Source organism: Pygoscelis adeliae, unplaced genomic scaffold (assembly GCF_000699105.1).
Source record: "Pygoscelis adeliae isolate BGI_AS28 unplaced genomic scaffold, ASM69910v1 Scaffold232, whole genome shotgun sequence".
In the NCBI taxonomy this organism is placed as follows: Eukaryota; Metazoa; Chordata; class Aves; order Sphenisciformes; family Spheniscidae; genus Pygoscelis; species Pygoscelis adeliae.
The window spans coordinates 2,812,558-2,838,166 of record NW_008824473.1 but is presented as its reverse complement, the minus strand read 5'-3'; the positions used below and the strand labels follow the sequence as shown (position 1 = coordinate 2,838,166).

Genomic DNA, 25,609 nt, shown 5'->3' with positions numbered 1-25,609 from the left:
CGCTGTGGCATCGGCGGCCACGACAGTAAATCCGCTGTGTAGCTAGTAAGTCCTGCTTCTAAATCAGTGCAATTCACGTGAAAGGTGCATTTCAGCACGCACTCATCTGCGTAGTAAGTACCGAAACGGCCTTATCTTTCTAGTGTTTGTATTATTTACAGGATTTGCATAAAACTTTACAATTATGTTGCACGTCTTGTTAGATAATGGGGCTACAATATCATCTGGGCCTTATTTAAAACAGTGGTTAAATATATCTGCTGTTGCAGTTCAGTGACAAAATCAGATCAATTTGCAGCGGGTAAATGTAATTTCATCTTCATGGAGGGCACACCTGCTTTTGCAGATGTACAGAGAAAGTGGTTGTAGAGAAATACTGTCTTTAAAATGATTAATTATTATAATAGTAATAAGGCTTCTGGTTTTACCTGGATGCAAAAAGCTCCTTACATAAGGAATGATTTTTTTTCTCAGCTCTGTAAGTACTACCTGTATATGGCTTTGGTCTGTACCACAAAGTTTTGTGTTCATCCACAACCAACCTGGAATTCTAACAATAAAATGTGTTATTTATAGTGCTGCTATGTTAAATCGCTTCCTTTAATGGCATAAATCCATGGTGAGAATTTATTTCACGGGTATAATGCCCGCCCTCTGCATTTCCTTCTTCAATAAAAGTGATACTTGTTTTACAGTTCCGCAGTTCTTCAGTTCACGCAGCAGTTACTGTTTTGATTGAAAAAGTTCTACTGCATAGGGAGTAAAAGACCTCCCTGCATGTGCATATGCACTTCACTATTTTCTTTGCATTTTGGGAATGGAGTTCAGTCACTAGTAAAGGCTCTTTGATACATTACTGTAACAAGTGTGTGTTTGTGTATATACACACTTATAGGTATACTGAGTGACATAGTAACGTATCGTTCATATATTAGGGTACAACTATAACATCAGATAAGCAACAGTAGGAAAAATACGGATGGTGTTGGTTGGTTGGTTGATTGGTTGGGGTGCAGAGCTGGGTGAGATACCCGCTGATAATAACGGGTACCTTGAAATACCCGCAAAAATTATCTTCGGAAGTGCTCAGCAGGGTTCGTGCTATTGTAAAATGAAGGTTCCACAGAAAATTATGAACATACTCCACACAGGTGAGCCAGAGATGGGAATTAGGAAGGAGCCGAAAAGTATTTGGATAGTTAATGCTATGACGTATTTATTTTTTAATTACTCTTTTAATTTTTTTCTGGGGCCCCAAACTCTCTCCCTTAATTATTTGTGGTTTCTGGTAAGCAACTACATTTTTTCTGCTCCTCAGTAGGTCACTTCCCATGTTGTTCTTCAGTGGTCACTGTTGCAAGGAGGCCTTCAGCATTTAGACCTAGGTTACTGTGAACAGCTGTTTCCTCTGTGCTTTTGTAGCTCTTGTGAATAAGGTATCGATCAATATTATAAGCAGTAGTGGTGTGCTAACAAATGCATAATCAGGAAAGAAGTGGTCCTTCATGTTTTTCATACCCAACGGAATGGGTAGGAGAGGGAAGAGAAGCAAACAGGATATGCTTCACCTGTTCCACATCACAGTTATGCCCCGTGTTATTTTCTGCACATTTTTCAGGTCATAGCTCTGTCCAACAGGCCCTGAATACATCAGCGACAGCTGTCTGCATGACAAATTCTGCAGCATCAGATGATGGCCCTCTGATAGATATTTATGAGCTTCCAAGGACCGATCATTTTTCTCACTATCAAAGTTATCTTTTACATTAATGTATTTCTGAAGGAAGGGAAGCACAAACATGGCATCACCGCCCTGGGAAAGCAGTGTTTTCCATCCGGTTCAAGAGCCATTGCAGATCATTGTGATTGAACAATAATGAATGATGGGCATTTTACTCTACCCAGTAAGTGCTGCTGTACTCTACCCAGTTTATAAATTAAATCCTACAGCAGCCAGCAATTTTTAATTCACTGACTGCATAGTCCTCAGCACTTCAGTTCTTCCATTTGTTACAACCAGTTGCTCTTGGAATTAAAATGCTACAAATATTGGGGGGGAGGGGACAGAACCCAAGAAACACAGAGGTGCCCCTGATATGCTTGGCCTGGGCTCATCTGCCAGCAGTGTGTCAAATTAAAAATTGTTGCAGTGTAGAACAGATTGTGGTAAAAAATGGAGGAACAATGAATGGCATTCTTTATTAATGTCTGTCTTAATTTATTAAGGGAGATCATAAGATAGGAAATTTGATGTTAAGTTACTTGAGATGAATTTTTTACAAAATAGGCTAGAAGACAGAATGCTGTAGTTAGTGTGCACTGCAGTTATAGTGTACCCCAGAGTCCTCTGGAAAATTGCAGCGTTTTGGGTATTTTGATGTGAGACTGGAATTGTGTTAGGTTTTTTGTTGTTTGGACAATGACATTCCCTCCTTGTTTTCTTTTTCTTTTTTTAATGTCTAAATTAAGGAAACTCCTTGTTCAAACTGGCTACATTTCTGCATCATTATTCCAGTGGGAGGACTGTGTCAGAACGTCATTGCTTTGATAGTTAATAACTGCCATCTAATTTCTGACTTGAAATTTATTCATGGCTACTTCATACCTACGTACACTTCTGCTAATATTGTCCATTAGCGTATATAGTTTTTATATTTCTCTAGAATTTACCTCTCCTAATGTATTCATAGGAAGCAATCTTCTCCCGGCTAAGGGCTTTGCTGAACTGAATAATACAATATATTTTAGCTTCGTTTCACAAAACAGATTTTCCTGTTCTTAATTTTTGATTTGGTTTTTTGTTTGTTTGTTTTTGGGGGTTTTTTACATCTACTTCAGTTTGAGTTCATCTTTCTTTACCTGAGCTTGCACCATGGTACTCGGCGTTCTTGCTGGGGTCTTGTACAACTATTTTCACTTGCTTCTGCTGGGAATACTTTGTTTCTTGCATCCTAGGCCTACAAACAACTTTTTCAGGTTTTCATATTGTTTGACTTGGTTGTAATGTGATAGGGTAACCACTCATGTCTGTTCTTAATTTTATCAACAGCTTCCACATTATCGGAGAGTTTGTTTTTATTAGTTCCTCTGTGTAAGGTCTTGCTGTTGTCTACTGTTAAATTGCATACCATTATCAGTACCCACTCAAGGTCATCCCATTCTTTTTGTATGACGTTTCAAGCCTTTTCTGCATATATGATGTTACTTGGTGTTATTGGGAAATTTCATTAGCATGCTTTTTTGGTATAAGGTTAATTAAGGAAAATTCAAAAGCTTTGACCAAAGACTCATTCTTTAGGAACTCCATTAGTAACCTTCTTCTGATCTGATAGTTTTCTGTTCAGCATAACCCACGGTTATCTCTGCCATCTACATATTTGGTTCCTTTCCCATCTTTTTCCTTAACTGATATGGCACAGTATCAAAAGTCCATACCCCATATGGCACAGTATAAAAAGTCCATATAAACTTCCCACATTTCCTTTATCTAGAAAAATTAGCTGTCTTGTCAAAGAAAGATGTCAAGTGAGTTTGGCACAATCTACCCCTGGTGAACCCACGTGATATCTTCTTCGATGATCATCTGTTTTCTTCTTTGTCTTTGAATTTTGCAAGAAAGAGTAATTATCCTCAGTAGCATGCTGGCTTTTGATCAGATTCATAGGCCTGACATATTCCTGATTGCTTTTTTCTCCTTGTAAATATAGGCACTATGTTTGCTTTTTTCCACTTTTGAGTTTATAGATTTATTAGAAATCCTTTCTGCTGGGTCTTTGATCTCCTGTGCCCATTCTTTCAGAGCACTGGGATGAAGGTGCTCCAAACACTGCTCTTTGAGTGCGTTTTTGGCTCCCGATTTCTGCTTCCAGCTAAGTCATTTGTCCTATATTTTAATGAGCTTGTACAAGTTTGTTTTTTACATTTGGATAGATACTAAAGCTATGCTCACAGAATCGCAGAATGGTTGAGGTTGGAAGGGACCTCTGGAGGTCATTTGGTCCAACCCCCCTGCTCAAGCAGGGCCAGCTAGAGCCAGTTTCCCGGGACCATATCCAGACGGCTTTTGAATAGCGCCAGGGATGGAGACCCTACAACCCCCCTGGGCAACCTGTGCCAGTGCTTGGTCACCCTCACAGTGAAAAAGTGTTTCCTGATGTTCGGAGGGAACCTCCTGTGTTTCAGTTTGTGCCCTTTGCCTCTGGTCGTGTCACTGGGCACCATGGAAAAGAGCCTGGCTCTGCCTTCTTTGCACTCTCCGTTCAGGTATTTACACACACTGATGAGATCCCCGCTGAGCCTTCATTTCTCCAGGCTGAACAGTCCCAGCTCTCTCAGCCTTTCCTCATCTGTGAGATGCTCCTTCCTTCAGGTTCACTCAGACCATTGTTGGAACCTAATCCCAGAAAGTCTTCCTGACTGTGTCATGGTTCTGGTGGAAGGATTGGAGCTGACTTTTGTTGTTTTCCATTTTAATGCTGTGTTTGCAGAAGAAAGTTAATCCATGCAAGATTTTTCACTAGATTGCACAAAAAATGAGATTTTGACACCCACAATGTCAAACTGCCACCACCTTAGATTTTTAAGGGCTTTTTAGAATCATAGAATCATTAAGGTTGGAAGAGACCTCTAAGATCATCGAGTCCAACCGTCAATACACACCGTTTCATACACAATGATTGAAATATAAAGCTTTGCATGTAGTATTGTGTAAAATATAGTACTGAATTCATTTCATTGCCATAAACATCTCTCCATTTTTAAAAAATTTTAATTAGGAAAGAAAGCTTTCCTCACTTGAGACATTATTTTCATTAACTCATGAGTCTTGTGCCATTCCTACAACCAGTTCTGTCCAAATTACTTACTTAATGATGCTATTCACTAGCTATTTCAGTACTACTGGAAATACATGTTAAAGAATAGCCCCACTAAAGGCTGGCTGAGTGTCATGATGGTAGTGTCACTGTTGAATCTAATTTTTTGTTCTAGGTCTAGAGGATCTGGTCATTAGTATGACTCCAGGCTTTTAAATTTGGGATTTATTGTTTGTCCCGTTAGAAATCCCAGACTGAAAAATACAATATAAATTGTATATGTGATCTTTCCCGACTTCAAATTTTATTTTGTGCAAATGGGAGAATAATACCAAATTAACAAAATGAGACTTTCTTTTGCTCATCTATCTGCATCAAATCTCAGAATCCATACTAATCTGTACTTACAAAGAAAACAAGCTGGGGATGAACACAAAGAGAGTCAAATCTCATGTCCAAATTCAAAAGTTTATATTGATGTAAAATATTGAACACAGCTCTACCGAAGCTAGAATTGGAACCCACAGACTCAGAACAAAGATTTTGAACATATAACAGGTGCTCTCATTTCACAGCCAGCCCTTGCTCAAGCAGTCATCTTCCCGTCATTGGGGGAAAATATGCACAGAAATGGAATTACCCTTTCCAGAGTTTGGAGAGACTTGGTCTGCGTTCTTTGTCGTCTTACTATAATGGAAGAAGCTAATGTGAAGAATGAGTCCTGAAAACAGTGGAGAAGTGGTTTACAAGCAGCATGCCACCCTGAGAGAGAAAGGAAGCACCAGCACTCAGAAGGGCTGGCGACTACCTGGCACTGGGTCTGGCCTGTGCGGGGAGGAGGTAGGAATGGTGGAGTCCGTTTAGGAGGGATGTGGGACAAAAGTGCTTGGGAAATATTTGGCAACATCACAACACATTCAAATGTCAGGTTCAGAAAGACAACTCACTGCTCATTTAGGCAACAAGCCAAGATGCTGCTTGGTGCTGAAGAGCATGGAGGATGCCTACATATAATGTATACAGATCTCTGTAAGATTTAAGAGAGATTCCAGGAAGAGGCACCACCATTTCCCAGCATAATACAACTATATTCAGAACAGCCTTTAGCTGATGTCTTCTCTGCATGCCTACAATAGTAAAACATGTCTAAAATATGGTATTTCTTTGTTTAGAATACTGGTGCGTCACTAAATTGAGATGGTCAAATCCCCATCTGAACCCTTTTCAACCAAATGTAGCTTTTATCAAAACACTCAGTGATGTTTGCTTTCACAAATGCTTTCTCCACTCAAATTGAGCTTTTCTAAAATGATTTTGTTTAAAAAATGAAACAAAACCAAACAAAAACCCCAGGAAACCTAACCTCAGCAACTTTTCGTTGTGATGAAAATTTTAAGTCACGTTCATTCAAAAACCTGAAAACTTTAGCACTTGCAAAGTAATGTGATTTTTGTCAAGCATCAAGCTTATAAATGTTGTATTCTAAAAAATAATGTCTCAAATGTTACAAATTAGGAAAAAGAAGTAGCTGAAAAAGAATATTCACCCAACTTCAATGCTACTGTCAGTAATGCTCTCTCAACAGGATCCTTTGGGTGGACTAAAGATACAGGACTCTCATTTCATACATATGCATGAAATAAAGCCAGTTTTAAATACACAGTTCTGTCAAAACCACAGTTCACTTGTCATTCTGATGAGCTGGTTCTGAGACTCTGCTTTGTCTGCCTGAAGTGTGGGGTGTTGTCAGAAGAGGTGTTCGGGCTTCACTCGTCTTTTCTGGCTTATTCCCATCCTCTTTATGGATGGTAGATATCCACCGGGGTTTGTGGGTGATGCTGTAAACTGGCTCAGGAAACTGATTAGACTATAAACTGACCTGGCTAAGAAAGAAAGAAAAAAAAAAAGATGGATTTTATTTTTTTTACAATCAGATCAGTTCCTTGTTCCATCTCACCATTTGGCTGTATAAATATTACCATTAGTGTTCTAAAATGGTACTGCAGCTTTCATCTGCACCCACTGGTAATGGCCGATTAAATTGACCATGTAAATGCAGCCTGGGGAGATATCTCTGCTGCAAATTGCAGTGAACTGTAGAGGCACCTGGACTAGTGACGGATGGACTATTTCGGATATTTTGCTTCTCAGCAGTCTGCTAAGAAGGGGAGGACAGGCTGTGCTCTCATCACATGACTGGGAGGCAGGTGAAAATAAAAGAAACTGCAAACTTAAGACTGTGTAACAAACAGTCTGGTTGCTGTGGAGACCAGGTAAACTCATCAGGCATTTTTGGATAACACTAAGTTGTATCTGAACGGATAGAGAAAAGCATATGGGCCGTATGGTGTGTGAACCCATATTGCCTTTATTATTTTTAATAGAATATTTGAAGACAAAAGTACATGATGATCCATAGTAAATTTTGAGGTCTGTTGGTCCAAAAATTTTGTAATCATCCTCTGTATTAATTACTCTGGGGTCATGTTTACAGGAGGGTTAATACTGCAGTACTGCTCTTACAACTTCAAGTCATGAATCAACTTCCTTGAGACGCTTGAGTAAAAAAAAAGACTCACTCTTCTTTTAGTCTTTATAATGTGACTGTCTCTTTTGTTTCTTGGATGCTTTTCACTTCAGTAAAGATGTTTGCTTGCAGTGTGTTGTCATTAGGAGTCAGAATTAACATGATTTATAATGGATAAACAAGTTAATTCTTTGGAGCTGGTGTTTTAAAGAGGTTTCCAAAATGTTTCAGAAATACTCCACTAGTTTACCAGTCAGATGCATTAATTTCATTAATTTAGTTTTGAATGTAAGTGAAGGGTAAAATCTGTGAGTTGTTAACAACTGGTATAAAACAAACCAGTTTTCCTATATCAGCCTAGTCTGATGACCTGCATGAGCAGTGACTTCCCACCCAAAGCTCCAGGTACAGAGTCTGGCTGGCCTGTTACCCTGTCCTCCAGGGAAGGTAACGTTTACCACTTTTACTTTCAGTTTTTCAGGTATTTTTCATCTCTGTCCTTGTCAGAAAGGTCCTGCTCAGCTTTTCACCTGTATTCGCAGGTCCGCTTTTGAATGGGTAAATAATCCAGAGCTCTCAGTGAGTTTCAGGGCTTTGTTTAGTACGTATCTTTCTAAGACTTTTCCATGATGGCAGTAATGTGCAACCACCTGCTGAAAATGCGAAGGAAAGCGCTTTCCCATGTCACAGATCCAGTGATACAGCACTATACACAGGCTATAAAACTTTCTTAACTCTTCAGGTCACGCAGGTGCATGCAGAATTAGATATATATTGTGCCTCAGAAAATATCCGGGAATAGTAATAGATTAATGGCTTCAAAGTAGTTCTCAGAGCCTGCACCTAAGTCAGATGATACAGTAGTGCTGGAGAAACCAAGGTCTATGCCCCTGTGGCAGTGAAAGCAGAATAGGAAATTTAAATGACTCTTTCACTGCCTTGAAGTCATTGTCTAATATTAGCCCTGTCAGTGCCTGGCTCTTTGTCAGTCGGAGCGCAGGAGGAGGTGGTTACCAGCCAGCAGAATACAACCAAGGCTTTTAAATACTGTTGCTTGGAAAGTCTTATTAATGGCTGCATATAAGATCGATGGGCAATAATTTTTTCAAGCGGTATCTTTTTAAAAGCCTTTAGCAATCTGTCATCCTCGTCTCCCTCCCCCCAGTTAGGAAGCCACATTAGTCAGGAGAAATCGCATGGCCCTGGGAAGTTTCAAACTGCATCCGCCGATGCCGTCAGGAAAATGCTACTGTGCAGGGGCACAGGTGCAATTACACTGACGGCTCCTTCTCATCCTCGGCTCGGGTCATCCTGGAGGGACAAGCAGAAAGAAACAGGGAGGTGGGCGAGATTCTGTCAGGTGCATGGGAGCAGTACCGAAAAGAAAAATGGAATACCCTCTTCCAGGAGACAAAGATTGCACTGTCTGTGAGTGTTAACTCAACTTCTTCAAATCTGTGTTTTGAGGGAGGAGGGCAGATTTCAATACTGTTTATTTTGTTCTGAGTTTAGCCACCTGTTCAGCATATCTTGTACTTTGCTATCACTGTGGTAGAAGTGTTTAATCTTTTTTTTTTAACTGATAATTCATAACTTTTAGTAATTTTGGAGGTGGTTTAAGCTCCCACAGTGTTTCTGGCATATTGGAAACAGCTTTGGAAAAACATATCTGTATTTTAAGAAGAGATCTTTAAACCTCTTACTTTGTGCAACGGTATTAAATATTATTTTTAAGGTTAATCTGCTCCATTAGCTATGGTTGGAAACTAGAGCAGGGGGGGTTTACTAGGTAGTAAATTTTATCGTGGTAAAGAACATTGGGTGTGGGAAGCCCCTGTCTCTAATAGAGAAATCCTGAGTCATTTACTTCATGATGCATCAGCAAAAATAATTTGGGTGTGGCTTTGATTTTCAGCTGCTATTGTAACAAGACTATGAAAGCTAACAGTGTCTTAATCTGATTCGTGATTGCAAAGGTTTTTCTCACAATACACACAAAATGCCTCATGTATTAAGGTGCAATATCTGTGCTTGCAAGGCTGCAATAGATACAAGTATTTAAGTAGATATCTATCAAAAGTAAGCTTTTCTCCGAAGCTAGGGAATTCTCTACTATAACAACCTTTCCATCACATAGCAGTAGGCAAGGTTATATATGTTTGATTATCTTTTAATGTTTGGCTTGGTTTTGATTTTTTTATATTTATTTTTGCTGTAGGCTTAGAGTTGCAAACACGATGTTTAGTCTTCAGTTTAGGTGACTTTTTTTTTCTAACCAAGTCAGTGCTGTATGGCAAGTGGCATTAAAGTAAGCATTGGGAAAGGGTTAAAGAACAAAACTAATTTAGTGGACTGTTCTTTAATCCTGCATAATATATCTGGGGTTTAGAATGAGACTCAACCACTTGCAACAATGAAAAACGGAGAGTTGTAATTAAACATATGTATGTGAGTGAAATAATTTTTAGTAGTATGGATCTAAAATAAATATGCTCAGGGAGTTATGAATGAGGAGGAAAGGATTTTCTTTCTTGATTCTGGAAACGGGAGCTTATATAAACCTGTACTATACTATATTATAAATGTCTAGTTACAATTGACTGGCTTTGCAGTATGACTGACTGTAGTGAATTAGAAAAGATATAGAAAGATAAGTGGCTTTTCTGTTGTCAGTCTCTGTTGAGTCTCCAGAAAACCCTAATTCTTAAAATTGTCAGCAAGTATATTCCTACTCAGTACATTGACTGTTTCTGACTACCTTGCTTGACTTGTTAACAAGATTTTCCATGTATAATCTATACGAAGTACACCAAAGAATAACGGCATTTTGTCTTCTGTCTGTCCTGGAACTGTTTTCCATTTTCAGCACACATTTTGGACAAATAGCATAATAAAAAAATGCCCTGGCTGTAAATGTAATGCCTGTCACTTGTATCTAGGTGGTCTCAGAAAGTGACTTAGAAGAAGAAGAAACTTAGAAGAAACTTCAGAAATAAATACAGCATATTGCTGAAAAACCCTGTCGTGGTATCCTCACTTACTTTAGATAATAATTCCCATCAGTACCTGGTAGTATGATGGTAACATAACAATAAGCTGAATTATTAAAAAATTTTTTCTTCTCTACTTTGTAAATGATTCATTACCATGTCATTCTACCAGAGACAATTAGAAATAAACAAACAAACCTGTCAAACATGAGTAATACTAACTATTCTAGTTGTCATCTAAGTTGACAGTGGTTGAAAGTAAAGATTCAAAAATACGTGGAAATAGATTCCTCTAGAATAATATGATGCTGTATTAATAGGAAGATGAGATTTTATGTTTTAAATTTCCTTTTCATGCCATCCACTGAAACAACTTTGCTGTCCCTTTACCTCACATTCTAACATAAAAGCTTTCTCTCAAGTCCAAATTATATTTTTTATAATTACAACCTATTACTGCTTGCAAGGATGAACTTTCTGATATGTCCTGAATTTCTTAAATGAAAAGTATAGTATCTATAATACATGCAGAAATGCAAAATCAGTTGCTCTTTTTTTTTTTTTTTTTTTAATTTTAATGTTGGACTGAAGAAGTAGATTTTTTTAATATTATCACGGCATTTGCAGGTGAAAACAGCTGAGCCTGACAATGCTGATGAATGACAGCATGAATTGAAACCAAGGAACTTTTCTCACAGTTACAAGTGCATGTGCAAGAATATGTGCACATCTGTGATCTTTTTTATGGGAAAGAAGGCATTTAGTAGTGAGAGGTTTGGGTAAGGATGTAAGCTAGAAATTCAGAGCTATAATTTGTAGGACATCAGACATTATGAGATTTAATTATTGTTTTAAAAGCTTTGTGAAGATGAAAAATGCTTTGTAAGCATTAAGTATAATACTTCTGTCTCTTGTATTGAAACAAGCAGTATATAGAATAGGGTATTTTAATGGTATCATATTGCAATTCTGTAGTTGCATAATTAATAATTTTCTGATTCTTTGATAATATTGGAACTTTTGTGAATGCTCACATACATAAAATCTACCCTTCAACTTTTTAAAATTCCTTTACTGGATTTTCTAGCCATTACTTACGTATGTCATGGGAGAAATTTGCTACAGGCTGTTGGGAGACATCCTCAGTGAGTTATACAGACCACACAGCTTTACAAGTGACAGGCTTGTCAGTATCATTTAAAGTTGGGCAGTATCTAGGACATGAAATATAATAAGTAAATAAATAGTGTGTGTTTTTATCTTCGCATAGGCTAATGTAGGTATGCCATCAGTGATATTTCTAATAGGAGTGTAATCTTCAATTTTTCTAAGCAAAATGTAAAGCTGAGTGTGCTTCCACTCTTAATGGAAGAATTTTATGATTGGTTCATTAAGGCTCTTAATAATCTAATTTCACAAGGGCGTCAACCCACTTGTTATTCAGTGCTTTCTTTATCCACATCTTACTGCTAATAATGGATTCAGAAAAGGGAACAATGGTGGTTTTACTTATAGCATAAGGGATTTTAGTCACAGCATTGTTCTTGGTCATTTAAGTTAATAAAAAATGAGGTTTTCCAATGTGCACTTCAATTCCGCTAATAATCTTTTAGAAAAGAATGGGAAAGAGGAAAGCATGTGGTTTGAGAGAAATATGTTAAAGGAGGATTGTCATGACCTGGGTACTTCCTGAGAAACTGAAAGAGGAGAACCCTTGTCTACTTGAAGGAATATGTGATAAGCATTCAAGTTAAATTTTAATCAATTATCATTTGCTAACTCAGTAATCAGAAAACTGATTTCCAGTTCTGAGCAGTGATAAAAAAATGGCAAATCTACCCATAATGAGACCCTGTAAAAGCCTTCAAAAAGTTAATCAGAAGGAATTTACATAAAACGTAGTAAGGTGCCTGTATTCCACCTTGATTACAAGAACAAATAAAATTATTCATCCTAGCTAGGGGATGAAGTTTCATTAACATTTGGAGAGATGGTGAAATTTTTACTGTTTCTGTAGAGTAGATAATGTACTAATTACAGTTAGATGGAAGGTTTTGATGTTGCCAAATACCCAGTAAGAGAGAAGAATAGGGCATTCTTACATCTATGCAATATTTCACTTACTAAATGTAGCATTCAAGATTTTAGCTAATTCTCTCTGTCTTCAGTGGATAGAGTCTCCATCTGTCTCTCTCTCTCTGCCTTCCTTCATCCATTTTTGTGAGGAAATTGAACCAATCTAAACAGCATTAGACCAGTTTCCTTGATCAGCTCTTAGAAAATTATCTCATCATGGACCCCAAAGCGAGGTGCACCCTGAGATACTAGTGGAAAAACTCCTTGGTCTATTTGGGTTATTTTGCCAGCTGTCTGTATGTAGGTGAGTACCAATAAATTACAAGGATAGTCATGTGTCAAACAATGGCTGGCCTTGCTTGTGACAAGTGTGAACAAGATTATGATCAAGATGATGGGCAGGTCTGGTCAAGATGATGGACAGATCTCCCAACAGCCTAGATACAATTTCCCTGGAGGCCTGCCTGGAGCGAGCATCAGAACTACGATTTTGAATAAACCATTCTCTGTTCACCCACTGTTTTGTCTATGTGTCTTCATCTAAACAGGGAAAATTCCGGCTGGTTCTGACTGAAACCTCCATGCTACCCTAAAGCCTCTCATGTGGGGGTTGTTCAGGTTATTCCAGGTGTGCTGGCAGTGTGCAGCCTGGCTCTGTATGAAAACCATTTTAAGAAGACAAGGTTATGCATATCCATTCATATTCCGAGTTTTGTCCTGAAGTTATGAAGCAAATTTAACAGTGTCTTAAATAAGAGAAGTATTCTAGTCTATTATGTTTTCTTTTCCATTTTAATTAAGTAATTCTGGTAAGAAACATGCCTTCTTTCCAGCCAGTCCAGAACAGCACATTGTTTAATTAGAGTTAGATGCATTTGAAAAAGTACTCAACCATAGAGGAAGGGTACTTGGAAAAAAGACATGATTGAGTTGTCGCGCTGGAAAAATTCCCACAAGGAAATGAGTCATTAACCTATCCTAGCATTTTGCACAATCATTGTCATTGTGGGTGAGGGGGGTTGTCTGTACCTGTGAGCTGGTACGAATGTTTGAGTTTCAGGTAATGACTGGACAGTGAATCCGTTGTGAGTAACTCAAGTAGAGCGTGCAAAAGTATGTATTTGCATGCTTTAAATAGGTAAGAGTGATCAAAATAGCACTTTGGTGATGGGGTTAAAAAAAATCCCTAGAGGTAACAAGTTAATCTGTTCAGCTAGTATGAATGATTGCTTCCAAGTTTTATTGTATGGCAAGCAGTCATTTGAGATTTGGCCATGTTGGTACATGGTCATAGTAGATGGGCCGCCTTTGCAACTTGCACCAGTGAGTTAATGATAATGTAACAGTTTGTATTAGATGTTCTGTTGGTGGTTGTTTCTGCAGACCTCCACAACTGTGCGTTATTTATTGTAAAGTTTTTACTTTTTATTTACAGTATTTTTGTTATTGATAGTATGTTATAATTCTTAAAATGGTTTTTGTTCTTCCTATGCAGTTTGCTAGTGTTCGCATACTAGTGGGGGATGTTTATAAAATTTGTCAGAGGTCAGAATGAATCCCTAACTAACTAGGCTATTTAAGACTGATTGCTGAGAGGTTTTCTTAAAAACGAAGTCTCTTTACATGTCCCGAGTAGAAATGGAGTTAGCATAAATATCCTTTCCATCAAACCTGTCCTAGATACTGCCATATATATGGTTGTAAACAGAAAAATAAGTTAAGTAAATCTAGATATCTGATGCAGACAAGATAACTTCAGAAGTCTATATAGATAAATATCTAAACATGTAAAAACCCACTCTCTGGCGATCAGAATTCCATACTTTTTCTAAGAAGTTTTATTAAGGACTTTTTGTAAATCAGTAGTTTTGCCAGTAGTTTAAAAAAGTTTGCCTTTTTTTTTTTTTTTTAAATAACTGTGATACTCCTTTGCCAAAAGTGCTAGTACCATCCTTGGAGAGAGCAGAAGCCTTTTTCTAATTTGTTTTTCCATTTCTGTAAAATACTCTGTAGGTACCTAATCAGATTACACTGAGGCTTTATTTATTAAGTTTGAGAAGTGCTCTAGTTTTAAAGTTTGTTTCAGTAGAAGTGGTTCAAAGTATAATCTATACAATTTTTATAAACTTTAGGAAAACTGTCATTAATTGTTCCAGAGTCACTGTCCTGGTTTCGGCTGGGATAGAGTTAATTTCCTTCCTAGTAGCTGGTACAGTGCTGTGTTTTGGATTTAGGATGAGAATAATGTTGATAACACACCGATGTTTTAGTTGTTGCTAAGTAGTGCTTACACTAGTCAAGGACTTTTCAGCTTCTCGTGCTCTACCGACTGAGAAGGCTGGAGGTGCACAAGAAGCTGGGAGGGGGCACAGCCAGGACAGCTGACCCAAACTGGCCAAAGGGACATTCCATACCGTGTGACGTCATGCTCAGTACATAAACTGGGGGAAAGCTAGCTGGGGGGGGGCCGCTGCTCGGGGACTGGCTGGGCATTGGTCAGCAATTTCATTGTGCATCACTTGCTTTGTATATTATTATAATTTTTATTTTATTTTATTTCAATTATTAAACTGTTTTTATCTCAACCCACGAGTTTTCTCACTTCTACTCTTCCAGTTCTCTCCCCCATCCCACCCGGGGGGGCGGGGAGGGAGCAAGCGGCTGTGTGGAACTCGGTTGCCGACTGAGGTTAAACCACAACAGTCACACAATAATATTTTAAAATATATTACCAAATACATGATTTATTTATTGAAAACATGCAAGTTATAAGCTAAAGAACCCTATCAGGTAACCTAGAAAAAATATTGCTGTGGGAAAAGTTGATTGGTGCATGCTTATTTCTCATCACATTGTTTTGTGTGTTGACTGTTTTGCAGCCTCTTCCATTATGGTCAGGATAAAACTTAAGGGAGGTAGTTAAAGCAAAATTTTGGCTTCTTTGCTATTAACTGTGTTGGGTTTTTTTTCCTGTTGGATTGAATCACAGAATGTTTTGGGTTGGAAGGGACCTTTAAAGATCATCTAGTTCCACCCCCTCTGCCCTGGGCAGGGACATCTTTCACTAGATCAGATTTCTCAAAGGCCCATCTAGCCTGGCCTTGAACACTTTCAGGGATGGGACATCCACAGCTTCTCTGGGCAACCTGTTCCAGTGTCTCACCAGCCTCATTGTAAAAAAATTCTTCCTTATATCTAATCTAAATCTACCCTCTTTTAGTTTAAAGCTGTTACCCCTTGTCCTGTCACTACAGCCCTTGGTAAACAGTCTGTCTCCGTCTTTCTTATAAGCCCCTTTTAATTATTGAAAGGCCGCAATAATGTCTCCCTGGAGACTTCCCTTCTCTAGGCTGAACAACCCCAACTCTCTCAGCCTTTCCTCGTAGGAGAGGTGTTCCATCCCTCTGATCATTTTCATGGCCCTCTTCTGGACCAGCTCCAACAGGTCTGTGTCTTTCTCGTGCTGGGGACCCCGGAGCTGGATGCAGTACTCCAGGTGGGGTCTCACCAGAGCAGAGTAGAGGGGCAGAATCACCTCCCTCGACCTGCTGGCCACGCTTCTTTTCATGCAGCCCAGGATACGATTGGCTTTCTGGGCTGCGAGCGCACATTGCCGGGTCATGTCCAATTTTTCATTCACCACTATCCCAAAGTCCTTCTCTGCAGGGCTGCTCTGAATCCATTCATTGCTGGTTGTATGGTTGCTGTATTCACAGTTGTGTTTTGTGGGAAACAGGGAATGATTTTTAACATTGTTTTTTTCTCATTTTTCTTTTTTTAACTCTCTTTCAGAATTCCCCACTCTACCAGTATCTGCAGGATTTGGGACACACAGATTTTGAAGTATGTTCATCTGTGTCGCGGAAGGCAGAGCAATGTGCAGCAGCGGAAAGCCAGAAAGAGCGGACTGTGCATGCCGCCCAGAAAGTGAGCGCTCTCCTGTTCCTGAGTATTTATCTTCTCAAAAGAGCACTGCATTACTTCACAAATAGGCAAAATCAGAGGGGATAAAGATAAATCCCTTACTGTATTAAAAAAAAAAAGAAAAACAAACAAACAAACAAAAACCCAACCAGTTGTCCTATCTTGTCTGCAGAAGTGTTTGGAAACGCATGGTTTGCCAGTATAGTTTGGAGTGTTTCCTTGCATTTGTGTAAGCTAGGGAAGCAAGAGACTTTGATAATGAATTTTTTGAGTGTTGTAAATTATCTTATTTACTGGATATTATTATGTTAGCTTAGCATGACATTCTGGGAATAAAACCTGTAATTTTCTGGAACAGAATATTTATAGTTCCCAGCCCTTCTCAGGTATTCAGTTGCTAAATATCGCTTACTCTGTAACAAAACTTATTAAGAAAGAGGATTTCTGGGAAGTATAAATACAATAACCAATCTGAATGAGATAGTAGAACTATGCTTAGGTTATGGCAATTTTCTAACAGTAACAGCTGACAAGGATCATCAGCTGATTAGCTCAGACTTCTTTATCGTTTTAAGTAAAGGCTTGTGGATTTTTTTAAAACATTTTGGTATTAAAATTATGCTTGAGAATTTGGCCATTTAACACCTACTCAGGCCTACGCATTTTTTGTTTTCATTATTAAAAGTAAATGGTATTTTACTGTTATTGGTAGTGTACAGGCAATGTGACTCGGATGAGGAGCTGTAGTGTGGGTGAGGAAGTTCCTCTTTTGAGGCAGCTAATGTAGGAATCTCTTTGCAACAAGTATATTGAAAATTCAGTAGTCGGTCTGTCTTCTCCTTAGCACCTAGATGGAGCATGCAAAGAGCAGTTATTTTCTGCCTACCTCTTTCACTTCCACAGTGGAGAGTTCAATTTTCAGTGGACATGCTCCAACTATGTGCTAAGCCGGGAGGAAAAAAGAGGCCTCCATGCAGACTTCTCTGTCCTGGCCGCTGAAGGCTGAGGTGGGCGGCACCGCACAGGTAAGAACCCAAACCAAGCATTCATGGGTTGATGCATTGCCTCTGAAGAGTTACCATTTCTTTCTCCTCTCTCCCCACTATCTCCGGTAGCTTCCATCTTTGACCACCTTAGGTCATCTGATTCTTGCCTGCTGAGGCTTTTAACCTTCTATTGGAGCTCAGTTTTCCTGTTGTTCATTACTGCTTTATACCTCTTCAGCGATCTTCAAATCAGAGGTTTGCAACCTCTTTCCTCTTGTTTGTAACCTCTGCCGCTTCCCTGCTCCACAATGTTCCACCCTCCCAACTAGCTGGCAGTGAACTGGGGAGAGAATCCTATTTTTCCCAAACACAGGCAATATGATATGAGTGGCCCCGAGATCTCCAGAAGGTCTCCCTGCAGGTTTTGGTGGAGGGGGGATCATATGGCAAATGAGGAGAGCTGATGCTTTTCTTAGGATCTTCTCTCAAATAATGCCATCTTGACGTATATCCACTACTCGGTTCTCAGATGCTTCAAGGAATTAGCCAAGTAATAGTCACAGTTAGTTAGGCTTTATTTCAACAATTTTTTTTCAGTTTTGTATGTGTCCCTCTTGTTCCTCCTTTCTTTTAGGTCAGAAGTATTTTCTTCTTGTGGGATTTTTAATCTGTTCTGCTCTGTGTAGGGTCTTAAGTGGGGTAGGATTCGGAAGTGTATGAATTGACGTGGATAACATCAGTCAGGTTTTTTTCTGAGCTGGGGGAAGAACGTGTGGTTTTTTAAATGTTTGCAATAGTATGGTGTACTTGCAAGGACTGACATGCAGAGTCTTTGAAGTGGAAATTTAGAAGTTGCAGTGTGAAGCTTATTCATCTAGCAGTATTCAGAGAAGTGTGATGGGTCATATTTTCATATAGTGATATTCATTTCGAGCACTCTCTGTATAGACTATATAAGCTTCCTCACACACTCATTAGTCCGTTTGAAAAGACAGGATAATAAAACATGACACATTTTGCTTTGGTCTTCAGTCCTGTTGGAGTCTTATCTTCATGGATAGATTGGACACAGTTTGTGTTTACCTGTTGGGCAGGTGCACTGCGCACTTTGCTTCACAGCCTCGATCCCCAGTTTCTGAGACCTGTAGTCCTATGGAAGTGTGCCATGTCTCCCTTCTCTCACGCCCCACTTTCTGATCAAAGATGACCATGTAGGTGGTCATCTTTGTATATGGATGTATGTGGGTGTATGTATATGTACCCTGTAGATGCAGGGTGCATATCCATTGAGCAGACCAGTAAGTACCGCTGCATGCCCAGCACATGGATTAGGCAGAGCCTGTGAAAAATAATCATACTATAATAAGAATCACTAAGTTTAGTACTGTTCATCCGTATTCTTGCAGAGTTTACAACTTTTCAAAGAGTTCAGCAATCACGTAGAAAAAAATTACGAAGGAGCTTCATACAGAACTCCAGTCTCGTGTGCTGAGGATTTGTGAGCCCAAGAAACAGGTTAACTGACTGGAGGAAGAGAAGTGATTCTTGCAGTGTCTCCATGCTTCCTTGGCTGGTTTCTCTAATGGAAGATTATTTTAAATTTAATGAATAAATTTATTTCTAGTTACTGTTGATGTGGATAGCTATTGCATTTGTAATAATGATTGCGTCTATCAGTGGTCACAAGGCAAGACTGAATTTAATTCAGGGTTTAACTCACAATTTTTTATAGTTTAAACTACCTTTAAAAGTATTCATGGAAATATTAGGTCCACTACCCTTACTTTTCAGAATTGTCAGCTGGCACTCACCATAACCCTCAAAAACCACCTGAAAATATATTTTCCCTTTAAAGCTATTGGCAGTTTTGTGGTACATTTACATTGAAGATACCTATTCTGGCTTAGTGCAGGAAGACTTTAATTAAATCACTGTTAACTGAAAATTAGGGTGACATATTTCATTGGCTGATTATCTGTTCATTACTATGAAGTAATGCATGGACTACAGCTTGTTAGCTGCATTACTTTTTTGCATAATTACTTTTGTGGAAGTCAGTAAAGCAGTATGATACTGTGTTCATGTATATAATTTCCATCGAATTTAGTACAAAAGTGCTGTGGGGTTAAAAACGTCAAAAGTGTCAATATATACTGCTTTTAAAAGCCTCAATTATTCTGTTTTTTCCCCCTTCCTTCCCCTCAAGCATTTTACACTTAATTTTATTGTGTTGGGAGCAAATCTTCCAGTATTGTGTCAGATGTAGAAGTAATTCATCATGGTTTGCCTTGCAACTTGAAGGGAGTGGGTGTGTGAAAATGGGCTGTCCATTTCTCACAAATACTAGGATGACATTCACATTGTGTCATCTCTGTCTAGACAAGGATACGTAGTGGAAATAAGGAAGAAACCTGTGTGTAATTTCTAGTGATAAAATGTCATAGGTTCTTCTTGCTGCTGTTCCAGTACCAGTTTGGGAACGTTAATACTTTTCTTTTGTAATCTGATGTCAGAAAATCTGTTTTTGTCATTTGATTTCTGTGTCCCATTTTGGTAGGGTGTCTCAAAAGGAAAGAGAATGAGGGAAAGGCAGCTGGCCACACATTTAAAAAAGTAGACTGGATTTAGGAGGATCTGAGGCTTTGTTGCAACTTTTGTATGACGTACAGGCAAATCATTTACATTCCCATCCAATCATTTCCTTATTTTTACATGAGACTGTTATCACTTCCCTTCTCTCAGCATTCGCTGGCCTAGTCTACTGAAATTATAAAATGTCTGGGAAACAAATGGTTTCTGAGTTCTGAATAGGTACCTACCCACAGTCCTAATATAAAATGATCTTAGTTGAGGCTCAGTGTAATGCAAAATATAATCACAGGGAGTAGATGATGTTCCATGCTGAGTGATGCCTAGTATGTGTGTATCGTTTTGCTTCTGTTCTGAAAAGCAAGTTTACAAATGCCTTAAACACTTTATTAGAATAAAAATAGAAAAGCTGCAGTATTGCTTTGTCTTTGAGTTGAGATTGTTTACTCCTCTTGTGTTCAGTCAAGTAGGAACCCTGTGCAGATAGATACAATTTGGTGACATGTAGCAAGATTTTGGCAAGGCAAAGATCTAGTTTGTGATCTTCAGGGGCTGAAAAAATAGATCTGGAAGAAAAAGAGGTTCCTAGTGACTGATACAAACGTTGCTGCTGTGCCTTGCTGTCCTGCCAGGCAGAGCATATGGTTCAGGCTTAATGAAAGGCAGAGGCATCAGTTGAATTTGAAGCGAGTCTTAAACAGTACTCTGTGTGTGTGGTTTTGGTGGGGGGGTTTTAATCGGAACATGGTCTTAATGAACATTGGGCTGAAAAGCTGTAAAGGTGCTTCAAGGTTGTGTTCTGAGGGCTGATGAAATGCCAAGCTTTCATCTGAGGGAGTGTAGAGATGTGATTTAGCATGGTAATTATAGGTGCAGTGTTCCTGGCTGTACCAATCTCTGGAGAAAATTACAGCTAAAGTTCTGGTCTCATGATCACTTGATACTCAAAAGCACTGTTTGCAAGAGCTCCTAGACCTGTTTTCTGAAACTAAATCTTATTTAGGTAATTCTGCTTGATCTTTAACGAATGTATTTCTTCCCATTTACATTTTTCCTTTCTCACTCATTTTCCTAGACTGCTGTGCATATCTGAATGTTCAAATTGATTATACCGTCGCACCGTATCCCATCTCAGATGTGATAATATTTCATCACTAGAACAGGGCTGGTGCTAGAGGCAGCTACTGACGATTGTGTTGGGGCTAGCCCTCTAGCTGTGCAGGTGACCTGATGTGGTAGAGGGACCAGTCCTTTGCCTAGGGCTCCCACCCACTTAATGCTAGCTCTGGGTAGCTGGAAGGTATTTAATATGTAGCATTATCTTCTTTCTGCTTGTTTCTGCTATCATTACCTGCTAGTTTGCCATTTCAGGTTCATCCTGTACAAAAGAGAAATAGTCCTTAGAATTTTATTTTAGATTCAAATTAATGTATCTAAAATGTGCCAACTGAGGTTAAACCACAGCAGTATCCTATGCTGGTTTTTTTAAATGTTAGTAGTCATACAGCTTTGTTATTCAGTTTACAGAGAGTTTGACTGAGTGGTATTCTAAAGTTCTCTTACGAAGAAGATTCCAGAAGTATTGGCAACATGACCTGACTTGTGTGTTGATGAAAGTTGTTTTACTTGTCAGTTACACTCCCAATGGGAATTCAAACTGTGAGACACTATTCCAAGGATCTGAATAATGTAATGTGTTACTGCACTCTACTGGGTCACAGCCCAAGACAGTGGGTTGTCTTGTTTTGTGTTTTCAAGCACTGACATGCCTGTTGAGTGTTTATGCAAGTTCAGATTTTTATTTTTAAACTAAAACATGGAAATTAACCAAAAGATTACTTGCATAGCACACTAGTATGAGGATTTTTCAGTAATTCCACAGTCTAGTTTAGTCAGCTGGTAGCAGTTTAAAGTTATCCTTGGTATAGGTTTAAATATTCACAATAAAAACCCAAAGACTTACAAAGGCTAAACTGTTGAAAAAGGTAGGCTCCAAGAGACATAATTTTAAATAGTAAATGGACAATTCTTTCTGTACTCTGCTTTCAAAGTACTGGGAAAAGTACTTCTGAATGAAGTATCTGTCTGCAACTCAAATGCAGAGCAAGGACCTTTGTTCATTTAATCTCAATTTTCTACAAACTGTAATCGGAAAATTTTGTTTTGTTTTGTGCCACTTTACAAGAAACTTGGAGGATAATCTAGTGCTGCAGTTTGTGACACTCTTCTCCTCTTCCAACTTCTGTCAGTGCCCTTGAGCAACATCAAAATACAATCACTTGGATTTATTCCATAGTGTAAGAAGTGTGGATTGCTGGGATAGCTCCTCCTAATGAGCCACGATGATGTCTGTGTGTCGGGAAGAGCTATCATTATGAAACTCCTATTATTGGTTTGTCTCTCCACTGACCTAAAAACACTTCCTTTTGGCATAGGTCTGCAATTCTAACCGTACACAGAAAGATGAGACATAAGTAAAGAAAAACTTGAGTTACGTTACCTAAATGGATGCCAAAGTAAGTTATTTCAAAAATTGTTCTGTGAAGCATAAGGGCTTTAGGGTGACAATTTCTGACGTTACTCAAAGCCTTTCTGCCCTGGCTTGCTGCCTCAGACTTGTGTTGCAGTGCCTTTCAGAGGGCTGTCAGGCTGATCGCAGGGCTAACCACAAAGCTCCAAACTCCTGTTGCTTGGTTTTACTCTTCTATTTCCCACCTTATAGTTGGGGAAAAAAAAAGAAAAAAACAAAGAGGGAGAAACAGAAGCACCTGATTTAATGCAGACCCCCTTTACACATTAAGCTATTATAATCTGTTTGGTTTGGGGTTTTTTATTTTGAAACAGTATGCCACAAAATGTAAGTGCTCCACAGCTAATTTTTTTTGAGATACATTTCGTTTGATTGTATTACATGTCATCAATCTGCAGATTAAAAGGTAGGGCCTCAGAATTCATGAAATATATGTAAGTAAATATTTTGAAAACTACTTCCTGTCAACTCAGTCTGAGGAAAGTAGATATACAGTGTGTGTCAAAAACTCCATTTTTTTCATTGAATGGCAGCAGAGTGAAGCAAAATCATGCATCTATTTAATTATAATTTTTCATGCATCATATTTTAGGAAGATACATGAGTAAAATGTGATGACCGAGAGGGAGTCCCTCTAATTAGTGGCGTTCGAAGTTATGTTTACAGCTCAGATGAAAGTGTGGATTTAGGTTGCATGGGAAGCAGCATGGAGAGAAAGTACCTGATAGCACACGCTGGTTGGGACAGAGAGTTTCTGGGACAGTTCCTCTTCTTACAGTCAGTCTTCCCTGTCTCTGTTCACAACTCCTCCAGAGCCTTGTCCTCAAGCTGTGGTGGTCTGCCAAGGGACAGGTTGTGCCTCTCCTGGTCTTTTACCTTTCTTCAGTCCCTGTCAGCCATTTAACTTCACTACTTTTTTTATCCTCAAGGAGAAAGTCTTTCATGTCGATGCAGTAGCTGCCAACTTGAGATCAAACTAATTCTAGCTAGTTATTTTTAACAGTACAACATAACAATCCATTATGCTCCAAATAGGTGGGGTTACTGAAAGCTTTACTTCACGCTCTTGTGTACAGCCAAGTTGACGGGAAGCAGATGTTCCCTTAGCGTACTCTGAAGTTAGGCCAGACACAGTAAGCGAAACTTCCTTACAGGTACTTGGGTCTGAGTTAACAAGGAAAGCAAATGCAAAAATAAAGGAATTGTCTGTTGGGTTTTTGTGGGTTTTTTTGGCTTTGGGTTGGGTTTTCTTTTTAATTGGAGTAATTTCTGTTCCCTTCAGCAAGGCATCCTGTCAAAACTAGTTGAGTTCTTTAGAAGTTGGTTTCCTTTTCCACAATACAAGAAAAATGATGACATACTTCACCGACTGGTAAGTGATCACTTTTTTTTTTTCCCCATTTCCTTTCCTAATCCACAAGTCTTCCTCTCCTCTGTACCTCATCCTCTGAGCACCATCTTTGGTCTGTACTGTTGGTTTTGGCTCTGAGAGTTTTACTTCTTCAGATAACATTGATTCTGGTTTTCAGAGTTACTGTGCCAGGCAAATTGGGCACACAAGAACAGGAAAAATATCGGTAGCCAGCTTGAAGATGTTAAAAATGTGGAAGAGAAATCAAAATAAAATGTGTGAGAAATTAAAGAAATTCTTGAAAGCTGAAAGGAGTTAACCTACAGTGTAGCTACCCCATTTGGTGGAAGGCAGTATGGAGACGCTGACTGAGAAAGTCCATATGTTGCAGCCTAGTACCTTGCAGACACAGTTCAAGACAGAAGACTCTAGAGCTTTATCTGAGTATTGCTTCACTCTCTGTTTCAGCTTGTTAGCTCAGGCGTAGCACAAACGCAGTGCAGCTGTACTACCCCTGGAACCATCCTGGCCTATTTGTTTCTTCACTGCTCTCCACAGTGCTTCTGCATTTGGGAAAAGCGAAGCAAATTAAGGCACCTTCATTATAATGCTTCAGAACAGTGTTATGCATTAAGAGCAGACGACATCTGTGTAGCGGTCTGGCTGTAGGGAGAGGCAAGAACAGTTCTCTGTACTACCTATGTGCTCTCATCTCAGCAGTTCAGAAGCAGGTTGGGTGTCCATCTGCCTCACCAGAAGTTGTATTCTCCTACTCCTGGAGCCTGCAAGAACTTTTAGGGCCCAAGTCAGCCTGTGAGGGGTAGACCTGAAGGGTGATAGTTCTACCCCAGATAGTTAAAAATAGTTTTGTGCTGCCTTTACACCTGTTCTCTGCAACGCCACTTCTCAACCAGTTCAGTCTCTAGGTTGGCCTGGTCTGAGATCTGCTTTAACTTGCACCCAGCTGCTTCAGGTTCCTAGTCTGGCTTGCAAATGTCACATTAGTCAGACTGTTCCAGAATCTAAAAGTTAGAATTTTGATTTATTTTTTTCTATTGTGAGAAAGGGGTGATGTCTTCAAATGTAGCTTAAAAAAAAAAAAAAAATGTTGAGCAACATGAGAACTTAGGGGTTTCCATTTCTCAGAGTTCTGCTGAGTCCAATTGCTATCTCTTCTCCCTTATCTTAAGAGGACAAAATTTCCTCTGAAATATCTCATTAGTGATCTTTGGTTGTCTTTTTAATTCCTCCCTCTTCCCCTATGAATCAAAGGTATTATATTCACAGCTTTTTTTAGCCTTAATTTCTTGAGATGGAGACACAACCAAATAATATGGAAAACGTGTTTCTCTTGCTGCATGCTACAGTAGGGTACTGAAATGACACAGGCTGCGTCGGAGGAGGGCAGAGTTTCCTCTTGCACACAGTCCTGAAACAAATGTTTTCCATTAAAAGTAGAATGCAAGTTATCACAAGGGACATCAATGTATGGAATTAAACTTTTGACTAGCTATCTTATGGTTTCATAAATAATCTCATTCTGTCAATGACAGAACTAAACAGATTTTGTATTGTGAAATGTCATACTTCTGTTAACAACTTCTACTAGAGGGTTTTACAGAAATGGTCTCCTTTTCCTTCTGTAATCTAGCTAGATGCAAAGATGCATGTGTTCAGTGTTTGTTGGGTTTTGTTATGACGTTCTTAACTTGAAGTGTTTTGTAATTATAGTTTGGTGCAGTATGCAAATTAAAATTTCAGAGGGCTTCTCTGATGGATATATTTGTCTTCAAGAGCTGTGTATTTGTCTTGAAGAGCTATA

The 25,609-nt window shown here is 38.9% G+C and overlaps 2 protein-coding genes across 2 annotated transcripts in view; one reads left to right on the top strand and one right to left on the bottom strand.

Annotated features, from left to right (window-relative positions):
• The window catches only part of FGD6 (FYVE, RhoGEF and PH domain containing 6), a 75,587-nt gene extending 72,637 nt beyond the window's left edge, over positions 1 to 2,950 (bottom strand). The window contains 2 exon segments of the mRNA XM_009321355.1: positions 1,032 to 1,101; positions 2,860 to 2,950. Coding sequence (XP_009319630.1) covers positions 1,032 to 1,101; positions 2,860 to 2,950 — 161 coding nt within the window.
• Positions 2,951 to 5,528: 2,578 nt separating this feature from the next.
• VEZT (vezatin, adherens junctions transmembrane protein) overlaps positions 5,529 to 25,609 on the top strand; it is a 58,614-nt gene continuing 38,533 nt past the window's right edge. The window contains exons 1-3 of the mRNA XM_009321353.1: positions 5,529 to 5,654; positions 16,194 to 16,334; positions 23,719 to 23,808. Of these exons, the coding sequence (XP_009319628.1) occupies positions 5,529 to 5,654; positions 16,194 to 16,334; positions 23,719 to 23,808 (357 nt within the window). The remainder of the gene's footprint in view (positions 5,655 to 16,193; positions 16,335 to 23,718; positions 23,809 to 25,609) is intronic.